The following is a 15,281-nucleotide window of genomic DNA, read 5'->3' on the forward strand; positions in this document are numbered from 1 at the left end:
CGCACTTCTGTCTTCGGCTGGCCCCTGCCATGGCTGAAGGGGTCTCAAAGCTGGTGCAGAGCAGAGAGCAGGGCGGTTACCTTCTCTGTCAGTTCTGCAGTTGTCACAGCATCATGCAGCCTCTGTAGGAAGCTGGTTGCTTACCAAAAATCATAGACTTAACTGGGTGATTGTTCCAAACATGCACTAGGACGGCTGGGCAGGTGGGAAGATGTTAATGTGCAAAGCTGAGGATTTCCCCAAATGCCCAGAGTGCTTCATTGTCACATAGATAACACCCTGTTCCTTTGAAGTGCAACCTGAAAGGTTAGTGTGTGGTTTTTGGATAGCTGTGACCAAGGGAGAGAGCCCCCAGTCAGAGGGAGGAGTCCTTTGTCATTAGAAAGCTGAGCTGGGGTGTGGTTGATAGGGTTTATTCTATTTTTATTTTTTTGGCTTGTGTTGTGGAGGTGAGTCCAAGTAGCGTGGGCAAGCTGAAAGGGTGCTGCTGCTCAGAGTTAGCAAACCCAGGAGCTCCTTCCGTAGGAAGAAAGGTTTCACTGAGTATGTCCACGTGCCTGGATTTGAACAATTTTGGCAAGAAGTATCAGGGTTTAGATTAGGGCTGCATTTAATCCTTCCTTGTATTTTTCCTGGTGTTTTTTTTTAATGATATAAGTCAAGCATCACAGAGAGCAACAACTAACTGGCTGGGAACCACTGTTCTCAGCTCATGGGTATTTCCAGAGTGCTCTCTTCTCTCAGTACTCGAGATGGGTTGCAAGGTGAGGCATGTTTCCCACATCCCCCTGCCATCTGGTGGAAGGAATCTCAGGGCTTTCCTCCAGCCCATGGACCATCCTTACCCCACAAGCCCTGGCTGAGTTAGCAGCAGATGTCTGAGCTTCAGAGAACTGGTAGAAGAGCCATGGGAAAGTAAGTCAGAGCTGACCAGATCTTTGTGCAGTGAGGGAGATCTAGGTTGGCTGTTGCGAAAACGCACAGAAAGCACGGACACCTTAGTGCTAGAACAGAATGTCTTGAGAGGAGGGGAGTTTCCAAACAAACATGATACGTGGTGATCCTGGTTTTGGGGTGGAGAATGCACTAGAGCAGGTCTGCAAGCCTGGTCTAGCCAGCAGCGTGTTTCATCCAGCCTGCCACCTCACCCCGAAGGGCACTAGCGTCATCTGGGGGAGCATATGTCTTGCTTTTCACCTCTGACAGACTGAACTCTGCGGCTGAGTTTGCAGCCAGTCTTCCTGCTTTGGGGTGGGCACAGCAGCAGCACGGGTGGTCTCACCGTACCCTGCTAGGGGCAGCTGGAAGAACATCAGGCAGGCTGTTGCCTGAACGACAGCAGGAGCTGGGCCACAAAACAGCAAAAAACCCCGCTACATGCCCCGTCCCTTGCCCCCTGCACCAACAAAGTGAGGGAAATAGAGGAGTAAGTGAAAAGTCAAAGCTGCGTCCTTGTTTTTTTCGGTTGTAAACAGCTGTGGTAACACCAACACAAAGTCTGAACTTCTTTTCTCTGTGGAAAATAAGGAGAGCATGGGTGAGCTCTACGCATTAGTGATAAACCGAAGAGAAATGCGTGATCCCAAGGCATTGTCTGCAGCTCTTTCCCCAGCTGAGCCGTGGCCTCGGCTTAGGTATTTGCAGCTTGTTAGGCAGACAGGACCTTAACTGGCTTTGAATCTCGGGCGTGCCCCAGTGTGCAGCCAGGTTTCAAAATACCCACGGCCAGAAACCGGGCAATCAAGCCTGTCCACTCTGTCGCACTTACAGCTTGGCTGGCAAACACTGCTGTTGCTGATTCAGAGCTCACCAAAAAGGGTTTCTCTGCTTTCACAAGCCACGGAAGAGCTCAAGAAAGAGACCCAGCTAACAGAGTAGTCCCGGGAGCAAGCTTAGATCCTGTGGTGTGCTTCCCAGTGCTTTGGATTCCCATTGGAGTCCCATGACCGTCAGGTGGCTGGCACCGTTAGCAACAGAGGCACAAGGAAGGATCCCCCTTAATTTTGAAAACGAGTCTTAGAGCTCCTCGGGATGTGTTGGAGGGCTGAGGGTGGACTTTCTCATTTCAAGCTTGTTGCACGCTGCCCGCGTCCTTCGCTTGCTCACATGCCCGTGTCATCTGCAGGATGAAGCTGGTCACCAGTGCCCTTTGTTCTGGCCAGCTTTCGTGATGTCAGGAGGGCAGAGCTACTTGTGATCCCTGCCAAAGTCACGTTTTGGAAGCAGGACTCTGACTCCAGAGCACTTGAGAGAAGCATTTGACATCAAAGGAAAAGTTCCCATCCAAATGACACAGTTAATCCTTCAACAGCTTTCTGAAAAGGAGCACCACCTCTGGGCTCTGCCTCAAAGCAGCAGGTGGCCCATTGAGGGCAACTCACTGCACTTTTACAGGTCCCATTCTCCAAAGACAGTAATTATTCTTGCATTACAGATGGAGAGGCTGAATCACTACCAGCCAGCTTGCCCCAGGCCCGAAAGCAGGAGGAGCTGGCCCTGTGCAGATGGGCAGCGAGTGGTACCCGCAGCTCACCTTTTGCTCTCCGGGGGCTGCCGGTTCAGCTAGAAACCGAAGAGCTTCTAGATGACGTTTTCCTCTCCTCCCACTGAATCAGCCTTTTATTTACTCTTTGGAATGCAAAGTAACAGGACACCCTGTGAGTTTTATCTCTCTCCCCATCTTTTGTATCGCTGTGGAAGTTGCCGGACCGGATTGGATCGGAGGTTTTAGCTGCAGACACGGTCGGGGTGGTTTCGGGGCTGTCTGGCAGGAATCTGGGTGGGAGGGCACTGTAGGTGCGAGCCTCGCTGGGAGCAGAATCCTTCCAGCCACACCGCAGGGAGGAAAAGCCTTTGTCGCTCTCGGAAGCCGACCCTTCACCGGTGTGGCCGTGTGGATGGCTGCTGCTCCTTTTCCAGCCTAGAATTCTCAGGAACTGCCTCCACCAGAAGCCTTTTCCCCTGCAGGCAGCCTGCCTTCATTCCTTACGTAAGCAGCTGTCTTTTCCTTTCCTTCACGTGGATGTGGATGGCATTCCCAGGGCTGGGAGCTGATGCGGAAGTATCCTACCTGTTCAGACGACGTTTGCCTCTCTGCCACTAATCCCTGTCTCCTCTGGGACTCTCCTGGGGGTCGAGCTCAGTGCGGTTTAGCTCTTGGAACTTGCATACGGTTCTGACAAGACGGACTCGGTTCCCAGATTTCAGCGGTGCCTGAAGCCACTGCTGTCCTTCCTGCTAAAGGCGTGTTAAACCTCCGCTTGCTGCTCTCCTAGTGCTGTCGGGGCCAAACTGATACGAAGAGGCAACGTGAGGAGGAGGAGGAGGAGGAAGAGGAGGAGGAGACGGCATTTCTTGGGTGAACTGGTAGAAGTGGGAAGAAACAGAGGCTTTCCTGCCGACTGCTGCCATTGCACGTGGGTAAGTGGCTTGGTCATTATGCTTCAGTTCCATCTTTCTCCATAGTCACTTGGCTGAGCTCAGCATCTGTCAGACAGACCAGAGAGACACATGGAAGTGTCCTACCGCAAAAACACGTGGCACACTGCTTATTGGGAATTGCTGCTTATTGGGAATTGCTGCTTATTGGGAATTGCTGCTTATTGGGAATTGCTGCTTTGGTGTTTTGGGACTTGACAGTGCCCAGAAGCAGGGCACCCGCACCTACCGTGGTGCTTCAGCCATCACTGCAACACAGCCACGAAGTAAATCATTGCAGCAAGGAACTGGCAGCAAAGAAGCAGGAATCTATCATTTAGGGCTCTAAACTGGCTGCCTCCCAGCTATACGGTATTTTATGTTTAGCACGTGTATTGCTTTCTTTTTTTTCCCCCACAGTGATTGCATCCCCTTGTTCAAAGAGCCGGTTGGGCTCATGAATTACTTTGTAAAATGTCAGTGGCTTGATGACAGGAAACACAGGGCGTTCACAGCACCGTGTGAAACCAGGAGCTGTGGATCTTGGAAGGAGACACCGTAGGCCTCGGAGAGTGCGCCTGCGTCTTGCCCTCAGCAGGCACATCCCAGAGCCTGGCACCTGCCTGGAGATGAATTGAACAGGAGAAATTTGCAGAGCCAAAGAGCAGCGGGTTCAGCTCGGACTAGCTGCTTTGTACCTACCACCTGCTGTTTCATGGGGGTATGGAGTCAGGCTGTAGCACCAGCAGGCAGCTGGGCAGGGAGTGGCTGTACAACTGGAGTGCTGGGCAGGGCTGGGCATCAGCCGGGGAGCTGAGAGCAGCTCCTGACATCAGCCAGCCGGGTGGTTTCAGCAGGCTGACTAACAAAGCCACCTTTTGAAGGGAATACCCTAAATCCAGACATACTTCCTGCTGTGCGTGCTGCTCAGCGAGCAGGCGGGATTCTGGTAGCTGCTGAGGGAGCAGGGAAGGCGATGGTGGAGGTATTTCTTTAAGAGCACTGATGTGACATTGTATTTTTCACCTAGAGAGAAAACAGCAGGATCAGAGACCTGACACCATCTCTTTTTTTCCCCCCAGAGCAACACCTGCAAAAGGGACGCAGAACTTGCGCTCCGCAGGAGACATTTTAGAGCGAGGGGAAACAAAGGTAACCCAGCCAGTGTTACCTGCCTGTGGCGTGCGAATCGGTGGGCAACTCCTGTCACACCCACACCAGAGTTCTGGGCGATTCACATGTTTGGGTGTGGGAAAAATCAGTTTGTGCTGGATGCAGTTGGTGTAAAGAGGTTCAGATCAGCGGTGGGATGGCCCGTTCAGGCTTTGCGTGTTGGTATAGACTGTCGCGTGTAGGACAGAGAAGGTGAGAACCCTTCCAAGAAAGATAATATTGCTCCAGCTGTTTTAATCTTGACTTACTCTGGAATGTGAGAAGCCTAAATATTGGAGGGAGGAAGGAAGTCATCTTTCCAAGAAGGGGAGAATGATGGAGTAAGACAGCATCAGGAATGCAGATTTCGGTGTTAAAAGTCCTCTTTCAGACCTGCATTAGAGCGTTCTCAGAACCCAGGGCTTTGCTGCTGGTCCCTCCCTTTCTTCTCTGGGGGCACTGTTTAATATTATACCGTACCGTCCGCGGGAGCTGTGGCTGATATGCCAGCACGAGTGCTGAATTTGTGCCGGACTGCCTTGTGGCTTGTCATTTGGCACCTGGTCTCCTCTGTTTGGTTAAGAGATGGCTTATTCCTAAAGTGCTGTAGCCTAGCTGAGAGCAGGTTTCAGGCTGGGATAAAGGAAATATTTTGCTTTGGTGGCCTCGGCCTACCAAATGTTTTGGGGAACAATGGGCTTGAAAAGTGCCCGTGCATGCTGGAGAGGTGCCCTCTTTGCAGCAGGGTTTCAAAAAATGATTGTCCCCTGAGATGGGGTAAGACCTTAGGTACATAAAGCTTAGCCCTGGAAACTGTTCTGTACACAACTGCTGGCAAGCCCTCCTGCCGACTGCGAGGTGGCTTGTGTTGGGAAAAGATTTTTGTGGTTTCATTTACTAAAGCAAAGCACGTGGCAAAAGGGTCTCCTCGGATGATGCAGAGCTTGTGTGGGGCTTTTGGGCAGGGCTTTTCAGGTGCGACGTTTTCCTTAATTTCCCTGTGGATGCTGGTGAAGCAGGAGAGGGGGGGTCACAGCCGGACACGGGAGCGTTGGGGGACCTGTGGGGTGTTTCCGGCTTCCTGCACCCGCCTGGAGTGCGGAGAAGGAGGAGCTGGGCACTGTGCCGAGCCGTGCTGTGCCGAGGCAAGGAGCAACCGTGCCATGGCGGCCTGAGCCGGCACGGCACTGCCCTCGCCATGGAGCAGGGCCCCACCGCTGCTGGCATGAGGTACAGCGCCCAGCTGCAGGTGAGAGCGGCACCCGGTGCCGGGGGGGCTCGGCGGGGCTCTCCCAAAAGCGGTCAGCCTTTTGCTGAGCTGCCTCGTCCTCTGCTCGCTCTGGTTCCTTTGAGCCTCGCGGGGCTGCTCGGGATCCCTTGGGAAGCAGGAGATTCCCACCCCCCCTCTGCTGTTGGGTGAGGTCAGGAGAACCTGTTTGGGGGATGCTGCCGAGCCCAATGGAGCAGGAAAAGAAAGACCAGCTCTGGGAAAGTGGAGATCCCTGCCCGCCGCAGTGCAGCGGTCTGTGCCGGCGTTAAGACTGCCTCGATGCTGGTGTTGCCGTGGCTCTTGACGGTTTTGATTTTGGCTTAAGCGAGGCGCTGGGGATGTGGGTAAAGATAAACTATGTGTAGGTGAACTGTTTGCAGCACGTGGGGCCGGGTTGTTTAGCAACAGATCTAACTAAACCTGTTGAAGCCGTCAGGAGGTCTGACTTTAACCGAGGGCTCTGGGGCTTCGTTAATTAACCGATGCGTTACCAGTGTGCTTTGAAACTTGAGTGAGCCTAAGCTGTAGTCTTGGCTTTTTGTCTTTCTGGCTGAGGGTCGGGCAGCGACTGTTGGTTTTGGGTTGCATCTCCAGAGCCTGTTCTGTGCCACAGAGCTGTTTCGAAAGTGGGCTTTTAGGTTAAAGCACGACAGCAGCGCTTCCCAGCTCAGCTGCAGGCTGTCTGCTGGCCGTCTCTGCAGCCAGCTTTAGCGGTTGTTATCTGGTAGTGGCAAAGGAGCCAGTGGTATTGGCACCCATCAGAAAGCTGGCCTACAGCAAGAAAAGGTTTCCCTTGCCTCCACCCCCGCTGTCTTGCCTGTGTCAGGGCTGCGGTGACTGCCAGGAGATGCTCTCGCCGATACCATTCAGCTCGAGCTTCTTGTTCCCCGGCTGGGTCGGGGTGACACTGTAGCGTGCAGCCTGCTGCCCCCTGCCCGGCTTCTCCCTCTGACAGAAGGCAGGTTCGCACGTTACGCAGGGCTGTGTGCTCGAGTCAGTCCCTTCACGGTGGGACAGCGGCACGCCAGGTCCTTTGCCTGGTTCTGGATCAGTTTTCCCCCTGCATTGGTTTGAGAGGAGCTGATCTGATCCAGGACTTCCCCGAAGACGGTACCTGCCCTCCTGACAGTAAGCAGCCTGAGGAATTTGTCCCTTGTGGACCGACTGTTGTTGGACTTGGCTCCCTATAAATGTAACAGTGGAAGAACTGTGAGTTGTTTTGCAAGGACTGCATCTCCTGCTGAGGTGGAGAAGGAGCTGTGGCAGTTCTTGGGCACAGTGAGGAGAAGCTGCTTCTCTTCCTCGGAAAGATGCGGGGCTTTTGTGTCAGGTAGTAGTGGGTGGGTGAGCAGCTGCTCGGGCCAGTTTTACTGCTGTCGGTGCCAAAAGCAAGCAGGGATAAGGAAGGTGCAATGAGAAAAAAAGCTGAGGCCAACCAAGGGCGCCCCAGACCTTTGCTCAGCAAACAAAAGATCACTTTGTAAAACCACTGAGGGAGCAACGAGAGTTTTTTTAAGGGCTCTTAAGGGCTTGGCTGTGGAGAAGGTATCTGAGCAAAGGTTCTCGCCCTGCCTGGGGTGGAATATGCCGTTTCCATCCAAAGGCCACCAGGGCTAGCCTTGCAAATAACCTGCTGCTATATCCGGGCGATAGGCTGGGGCAGAGCAGGGAGCAGGTAACAGGGATGGGTTTGCCAGGGAAAGGCTTCGCCGGCTTGGAGATGCAGGTGTTTTCCCTCCTGTTCCTCCAAACATTCAAATGTCGTGGGCCAGATCCGCCTCCAAGCTGTAAAGGTCGGTGAGGAGCATGGGCGAAATGTAGTGATGAGGTGGAGGGTTTCATCGAGGTCTGGGGTGCAGCTGGTTTTGTTAAGCTGCTGGAGAGCATTTTTGTTGTGCGGACGGTGCTTTCTGTGCCAGGAAAGATATAAGAGTGTTTTAAATAAGCTATTTGCATCTGTGGCATGTTTCTCTTCTGGTCTGGGAATGTGTGTTGTAGGGAGGAATTTCATGGCTCATAGCTACGTGGATCAGGCCTGTAAGGTGGTTTTATTTCTAGCTTTATTTCTAGCTTTATTTCCCACTTCTCCTCAAGAACTGCTAAGACTTAAGCATAAACGTCTGTGCTACAACACAAACACAAATCAGAAGCGGGGTCGCTTTTGTGGAGCTGCTGCGTTGCACTGAGAGAGCTGCACTGATGAGCCTGGTGCAGGGCAGCAAGCCAAGCCCGTGCTGTCCTGTGCAAACATTAACTTCAGTTTCTTCCGTAATAAACCTAAAGGAATTTGGTTTCTTGTATGACTCAGGATGGTCACAAGGCGATTGAGTGCTGTAGAGGATTGAGCTCGAAATTGGTGTGTGAAAACAGGTGTGTGTGACTCGTGTGCACTTGCCCTCTGTGCCTGGAAGGCAGACAGTCTGGAGGACTCCGCATCCTTTGTTTCCTGCTCCATATTCCCCTGTTAGTCCTGACGTCACCATTTGATAGTGTCATTGCCCTTAATACAGAACTGAAGATGAAAAATAATACGCTGGTGAAGTATTTTAACATTAAACAATTATGAAATCGGTGTTTTACTTCCCATGTTGGGGCAACGCAGCACAGATATGCCTTACAAGAACTTAGCTCTTGGTGTGCTGTTTCCCTGTTATTTCTTACTGAGAATAAGAAGGGAACAGAGGAAATTACTCTTACCAGATCTCTTCCTGGAGGAGTGTTGGGTTTTGCAGCAAGAGTCGGGGCAGGAGTTGATCTCAAGAGCTGGTAGCTGCGCTTGAGCTGCTTGGGTGAAGCGAGTTGCACGCTGGGCACACCATGTGTCAGCAGCTTCTAGATTTATTTATTTTTTTTTATTTCTAGATTTATTTATTTTTTTTTATTGGAAGCAGGCTGTTTCCCCTTATGCCAGCACCACAAAGCTGGCATTGGCTTTCAGTACAATCTGGGAAACCTCAGGGTTTGGAAAGATAACTTTCTTGGCTCTTTCTGCCCTGTTGATCTCAAAGGCTGGGGTGTCCCAGGCTCTGATCCCAGCTCGCTGGCCGTGTCCCGAGCTGGTTGATGAGTCGATAGGTTTCATTCCTCACATTTCTCATGTAATATTTATTTTAGTTTTTATTGAATACCACCTGAGGCAGGTGTGGCTAGAAAAGGGGAGGTGGGAATTGCCTCTTGGATACACAGGCTGGGATCTACAGGGTGTAATTACCAGCAAGAGTCTAACCGCGTAGTTGGATGACTCTGCTTCATCTGAGACCTCCCGGGGCCACCTCCGACTCGGTGTTTTATGGGTTCCTTTTCTGGGCTGTGTACATTAGTGCCAGGCAGTGGGTCTTCTGCAGTGAGGCTGCCTTGGTTGCCCACCTGCCCCTAACCTTCTGTGATCTGTACAGCTTTGGCCCCGAGCAGTCCTGTGGCGGGGCAGTCTGGAATATGGCGGAAGTCAAGGGAAGCAGCTGAGTCTCCCAGCTGCCTGGTGCTGGACAAACAAATTATCCAGTCCTTCTGTGGGTCAGGAGCCAGAGAACCCAGATGCAGACACTGAGTGAGAGGTGGCACATCTGTTTTGGAGGAGAGGGGAGCAGTGAAGGCTTTCGGTGCCTGGGACGCATCACACTGTCTTGCTGGAACTGCCAAACGAGCCAGAAATCAGCCTCCGTGGGCTGATCCCGGATGGACCCCCACTTTGTACGCATCCCAGAAATCTTGCTGGAGAGCCGTACCCTGTGGCACATCCTACCCTTTTTGCAATCCCTCTTGGCAGGGGGGGGGCATCTCTGCTTTCCAGAAAGCATCTCCAGTCCAGTCTTGGCTGTGGTAGTTCCCACCATGCCCGTGCGCCCGCTGAATTTCCTGCTGACAGAATTAGTCACTTCTGCATCTGGTTTGTCCAGTCTGGCAGAGTATGGTTGCCGTCTAAAAATATATCGTGTGGCTGACTTACGGAGGAGGAGGGGGAAGGTTTGCTTAAGCATAGGACTTCTGAGGTGTCTGTGTGTAGGAGACCTGCAAATGTGATAGAAATCTGTCTGTGTGCGCTCCTTTTCCAAGTTCCCTTATGGAGTTGGTACTCCCGGGGAAACCGAGGCACAGCAGAAATGTCTTTCTGACCCTTTCACTTGATTGGCATGTGTCTTTCCTGCCAGGGCACCACGTGGCTGCAGCAGTCACACCAGCCAGGCTGACGCTGTGACCAGAAACCTCTGACGGTGCCATGGGGAACCCCGCCGTGATGGTGGTGGGGAGGGCAGAGCGAGGAGGAGCAAGAGGAAGTAACCGAACCTGTGACTAAGGCGGAGAGAATATCAAGGAAGGTTTTCTGTTAATAATGTTTATTGGAGTAGTTTCCTTGAGAAGGGCGAGTCAGACCTTGAGTCACTTTGGGCTAGAGATGGTTTCTCGGGGAACCACGGGCAAGGTGAGAGCAGGATGTGCGGACAGATCCTGTCGGGTTTACATCTGCTGTTGGGACGGACTGTTCGGTACATGCGAGGGAGATGTGCAGTGACGGTTAGCTGAAGGAGATTAAAGTTGCAGCTGTCTTTTGCTTGACTGAACTATGATCTTTCAACCCTGTCTTGCTTCTGATTCCATCTGATTTTTGCTTAACTTAGAGGCTGGTGACCAGCCCCGCAGAGGAGGTATTTTCCCGACAGGCAGGAGTGGTGGCAGCGAAGGGGACGTGCAGCACAGTGAGGGCGCAGAGCAGAGACTGAGCCGCTTGCGCGCAGCTGACTCGGGTGCTGAGGTCAAAAGGGAGCTTTTCGTGCTGAGTGTGGGCAGGGAAGATTCAGCCTCTTACTCCAAGGTTGGAACACGGCCTGTCTGATTCCCGACCTGATTTGGCATTCCGGTAGTGCTTGTGGGATGCTCCAGATTCTTTGCCTTGTGTTGAGAGGAGAGTTCGCAGGAATCGCTGTTGCTAACCCAGGCTGCGAGACACGGCAGCTCTTCAAAGCAGCTGCACGCAGGTGTCCGAGTTGGCTGGGGAATAGAATGGCGTACGTAAGGTATGAGGATGGTGGAGGGGGGGATCTGCAATAGGGAACTGAGGGCAGGGAGGGAAACCTCTTGGGATCCAGGCTCATATCTGCCTCTAGTCACCGGGTAACTTCTGGCAAGTAACAGTGTCAGTGATTGCTTATGCACTTTGTACGGGAGTAATAAGAAAAATAACCTCCCTAGGAGTCCCCACACTCCTTTCATTTCTCTTGGTGCTGTGCTTGTCACTGCTGTCTCAGCTTTGGAGCCAGAACAAACTGACAGAGGCGTGCTGTAAACTCTAGCAGGTTTAGGATCTTTTTTCCCAAGAGCAGCGGTGAAATTGTCTAAAGAAAGATCAGACAGTGAGTTTTCTTGCCTAATTTCCTTTGGTCTCGCTGCAGCTGCTGGAGCAGTGTGTGCCTTTGTATGCGTTGGAGGCGGAGGGGAGCTATCTATTACCTCTGATTTAATCATGCTGATTAGTTGCTCCTGTCTAAGAGTTTTCTCTCTGCAAAGACATAACCTTTAGCTCGAAGATGATGTTAAAACACATCGGCCACAGCGTTGTGCAGTCTGGCTTTGTGCAGCAGTATCTCCTGCTGGCAGCTGAGCCCCGTTTTCGTCTGGCAGTTTGGGAAAACTGAACTTGGGGATTTTGCAGAGGACCGACAGTACCCTCAGCCGAAGGGGATACTGTCTCAAAATAGGTTTTTTTCTGCTCTCCCGGTAGCCAGAGGAGACCCCATTTCGTTGTGCTGCTGCTGCTACCCCTTGTAATGCTACACCTCTCGTACAAGAAGCGTGAGATCCCTCTTTCAGGAGAGGAATGCCATCTAGCTGAACTCAGCCTGCCAGGGGAGTGTTATTAAGGCCAAGATTTATCAGCTTGGGCCCACAAATTGTTACTCGGAACACGCAGAGATGCTGTCTTCCCCGGTGAGCTGGAGGCAGGCCGGTCTTCCTCGCTGACCCCAGGAAGGCTGGCAAAGCTGCTGCGGCGTGAACAGCTACATCAGTGTGTGTGTATACAGATATATAGATAAATGAAAAGGCCCTTGGGGCTGTTTTTCTTGCCGCAGGCTCCTGCAGATGTTAGAAGAGAATGAAATACTTTTCTTTCTGCTCACAGCAGCAATGTATGGGAAGTCCTGGGAAGGCTTGGCACTGCCAGGTGGGCGATAGGAGATGCTTGTGAGACTTGTGGCCTGTTTCTTTTCTTTACCTGGTTTAGGAGGATTTTGCATGGTTTGGAAACCGATGGGAGCCAGACGGCTGTTTTGAAGACGGTGCATCAAACTCCAGGCAATCTTGACTTGGCTTGCAGAGTTTCTTCATTTAGAAAGTCTGTATGTGTTTAAGCTTTATTTTGTGGGGGTTCTGCTCTCAGGTTTCCTTGGATTATATTTTCAAGTTCTTCCTGTATGATCACAGAAGGCTAACTGGAATCAGAGCATCCCCCGTGGGATTGTCCTCTGTGGTCCAGCCGAGTCTTTTCTTTCTTCTAGTGGTGGCTGGATGTTGGTTGTAGAAGCAGCCTGGCACCTGGGAGATGCTGTGCTTCACGTCGGTTTCTTTCTGCAGTAAATCTCCCAAATGAACGAAGGCTTCCTTCCCTGTGCTGTAGGGGAGAGCTGTCGAGTGATAAACTCAGATTATTCTGAGAGCAGATGGTTCAAAAGCTTGTTGTTCTGGTCTTGGCGGCCTTCTAGTAAGTGTTTGCAGAGGAGGAAGGTGCCTACCACTTCCCTTTCTGTTGTAAAGGGCCTCTGGCAAACGCTGCGGGGAGGAGAGGCTTTGGTGTGGTGTGGAGGGTGGGAGGACAGGTCAGGGAGCGGGTAAAGAAAAGGGCAAAAGGAGCCAGGGAATGGTGCGAGTGGGAGCCGGGCTTTCCTGCAAAGCAGGCTCGGGAAAGGCGATGCGGTGGAACCATTGCACCGAAGGGAAGTGTAGCGAGGGCGTCTGCAGGAGAGCGCGGAGGGCTCAGAGGTCCCTCTGTCGACAGGATCCCCCTTTGTTTTCCCTGTTTTCCCTGTCTTGAGAGCTTGTGAGATTTGCATCCAATTAACCCGAGTTGTTAGCATATGTTTGTGTCAGCCCTGGCAGCATCTGACCCTGTGTCCTGTTTGTGGCGACGGTACCCCTTCCGGAGCACGGGGATGCCTGTGAATGCAGCAAATCTGTGCTGGCTGGTACTTTGCCTTGTGGCATCCTTGCTGTGTGTGATACAAGTTACAAGTGATTACAAGTGATACGGAGCCCCCGAGTTGCCGGGTTCATGGTAAGACTCGGGAGAGGGGAAAATGGGAAGGTGGTGGCTGGAAAGGTGAGGCGTCCTCATGATTTGGGCAGTTTGCTGCAGGCAAAGCGCCCTTCCTGCCCGGAGGAGGCTTGAAAAGAAAGCAGATGTGGTCTGCTCTCCCGGCACGCATTAGCCAGCTGGGGCGAGGAGGGGAAGTGCTAGGGGAGCGGGTGCCGATCTGGGCCCCTGAGGATGCTCTGGGCTGTGTGGGGTCCTCTGAAAACATCTGGATCTGCAGCTGCCCTGGGCCCGAGGGACAGGTAGGAAGGAGGGACAGGTAGGCAAGCGGGGCAGGGGATGGAGGGCAGGCAAGCCGAAGGTGCGAGAAAGTGAAACCCCGAGGCACCGAGGGTTTCGCAGCCGATGCAGGGCTCTGTGCTGTGACAAGAGACCTTCCTCTTCCTCACCCGGCCCCGTGTGGGGCGGTGGTGGCAGAGCGCTGTGCCCGACAGTTGTCATTCCTCATTCCTGGGCGGCTGTTTTAGGGCTCGCTCTTCATTAGCCAACACGTCCTGTCCTGAGAGCCTGGGGGGTGTCTGTGGCCATCTGAGTGTTTTGGTTTATTTCTTTGGGTGGGTGTTTGCACCGAACAGAGAATCCCAAGCAGAAATAGGGGAGTGCTGTGTGGGCCCAGGAGACGTACAGAGAGTTGCGCACACGTAAAGGAAGTGGCTCGGTTTCTTCTTTTACGGGAACACTGTTAATAGCTGTGCCCCACGAGCTGCAGGTGACACACCTGCCGCATAGCGAGCGCTTGGCAGGGGTGACTTTTGTCTGTGATTTCATCTGCCGGCAGGCAGAGATCCTGGAGGTTGTGGGCGTCTGACGTACCACCCTCACGGAGGGGTGTGTGGCCTTGCCCCTGAGCCTGCTGGAGCTGCTGACCTTGTGTTAGACCCAAAAAGGAACTAGGTGTGTGCAGGAAAGCAAAGTGAAAGCCTTCAGGGTTTGTCCTGCCGTGGGGTGGCTGCGGAGCCGCCGGCGTGGAGGTGTGCCGTGTGCTCTCCGTGTTGGGGAGCTGCTGCGTGCAGGTAGCTCTGCTCTAGGCTGCTTTGTGCTTGGACCTCTCCAAACCAGGCTTTGGGAACAGCCTCTCCACCGTCCTGCCTTCTCTCCTCTCCTAGGACATGAACAACCTGGAGGAAGGGGTGGAGTTCCTCCCTGCCATGAACTCCAAGAAGATGGAGAAGCGCGGTCCGAAGCGGCGGGTGGTCGTCACCGTCGTGATCGTTGTTTTCCTGCTCATCTCTCTCATCACCGGCCTCCTGGTTTGGCACTTCAAATGTGAGTATGATGTCTGGTGGGTGGTGGTGTGTAGGGTGATATCCTGGGACCATATCCACGTGGAAAAGCTTTGTTATCGGGTGTTGCTCACACGTGACCTCTGTAGCTCTGGGAAGGCTCTGGGAAGCAGGGCAACACCTTTTCCTCCCCCCTGCCCCAACTGCTGTCACTGGGGACCTGCTATGTCACGGGCCCAGCCCAGACTGCTCTTCCTGATGCCAAACCATTGCCTTCCAGACAGGAATGTGGCCGTCCAGAAGGTTTTCAATGGCCACTTGCGGGTTCTGAACTGGGACTTCCTTGATGCTTATGAGAACTCCAGCTCGCCGGAGTTCGTCATGCTGGCCAGGAAGGTGAAGAGCACGGTAAGAGGTTTCTTGCATCCCTCCTCCTGCAAGCAGAACTTTTTGCTCCTGCCTCGTGGTCACGGGGATCTTGTGTATAAGACTGCATGGAGCTTTGTCGCTCCTCTCAGCTCTCCCTGCCTGTCGTGACACACTGGGCTGGGTGCAGGGAGCCTGCCTTGAAGATGGGTCTTGGCACCACAGCTCCAGCCCAGTGCCGCGGCGTCTCCCTGCCTCTGCAACCCGGCGTGTGCCGTCAGAGGCTGCCTGCGCAAATCCCAGGGTCGATGGATGAGTCAGGGCTGGGAGCTGAGGCAGGGGGGTGTCTGCCCTCTGTGATGAAGCTGTGGCTGGTCTTGCCTTTCCCCTCAGACTCAGGTACTCGTTGTGCTTCCCCCAGGGAAGAGCGGGGTGAGCTGAGTCCTGTCGAGCAGGCTGTGGCGTGCAGCTCTGGGCGCTTCTGGGACTCTCAGCTTTCCCTTTCCTCTCTTTGCCCTCTGCAGCCAGCGATGCTGATTTTCCATAGCAG

At 53.2% G+C, this 15,281-nt stretch overlaps 1 protein-coding gene across 7 annotated transcripts in view; it reads left to right on the forward strand.

Annotated features, from left to right (window-relative positions):
• Positions 1-15,281, forward strand: part of ST14 (ST14 transmembrane serine protease matriptase) — a 35,018-nt gene that overhangs the window by 3,037 nt on the left and 16,700 nt on the right. The window contains exons 2-4 of one of the 7 annotated variants that reach the window (XM_080366647.1): positions 3,276-3,420; positions 14,249-14,408; positions 14,646-14,773. In XM_080366647.1, the coding sequence (XP_080222773.1) occupies positions 3,276-3,420; positions 14,249-14,408; positions 14,646-14,773 (433 nt within the window). The other 6 variants (XM_080366650.1, XM_080366649.1, XM_080366653.1 and 3 more) reach the window with 6 other exon arrangements.

Source organism: Falco punctatus, assembly GCF_963210335.1.
Source record: "Falco punctatus genome assembly, chromosome: 16".
NCBI classification, from domain to species: Eukaryota; Metazoa; Chordata; class Aves; order Falconiformes; family Falconidae; genus Falco; species Falco punctatus.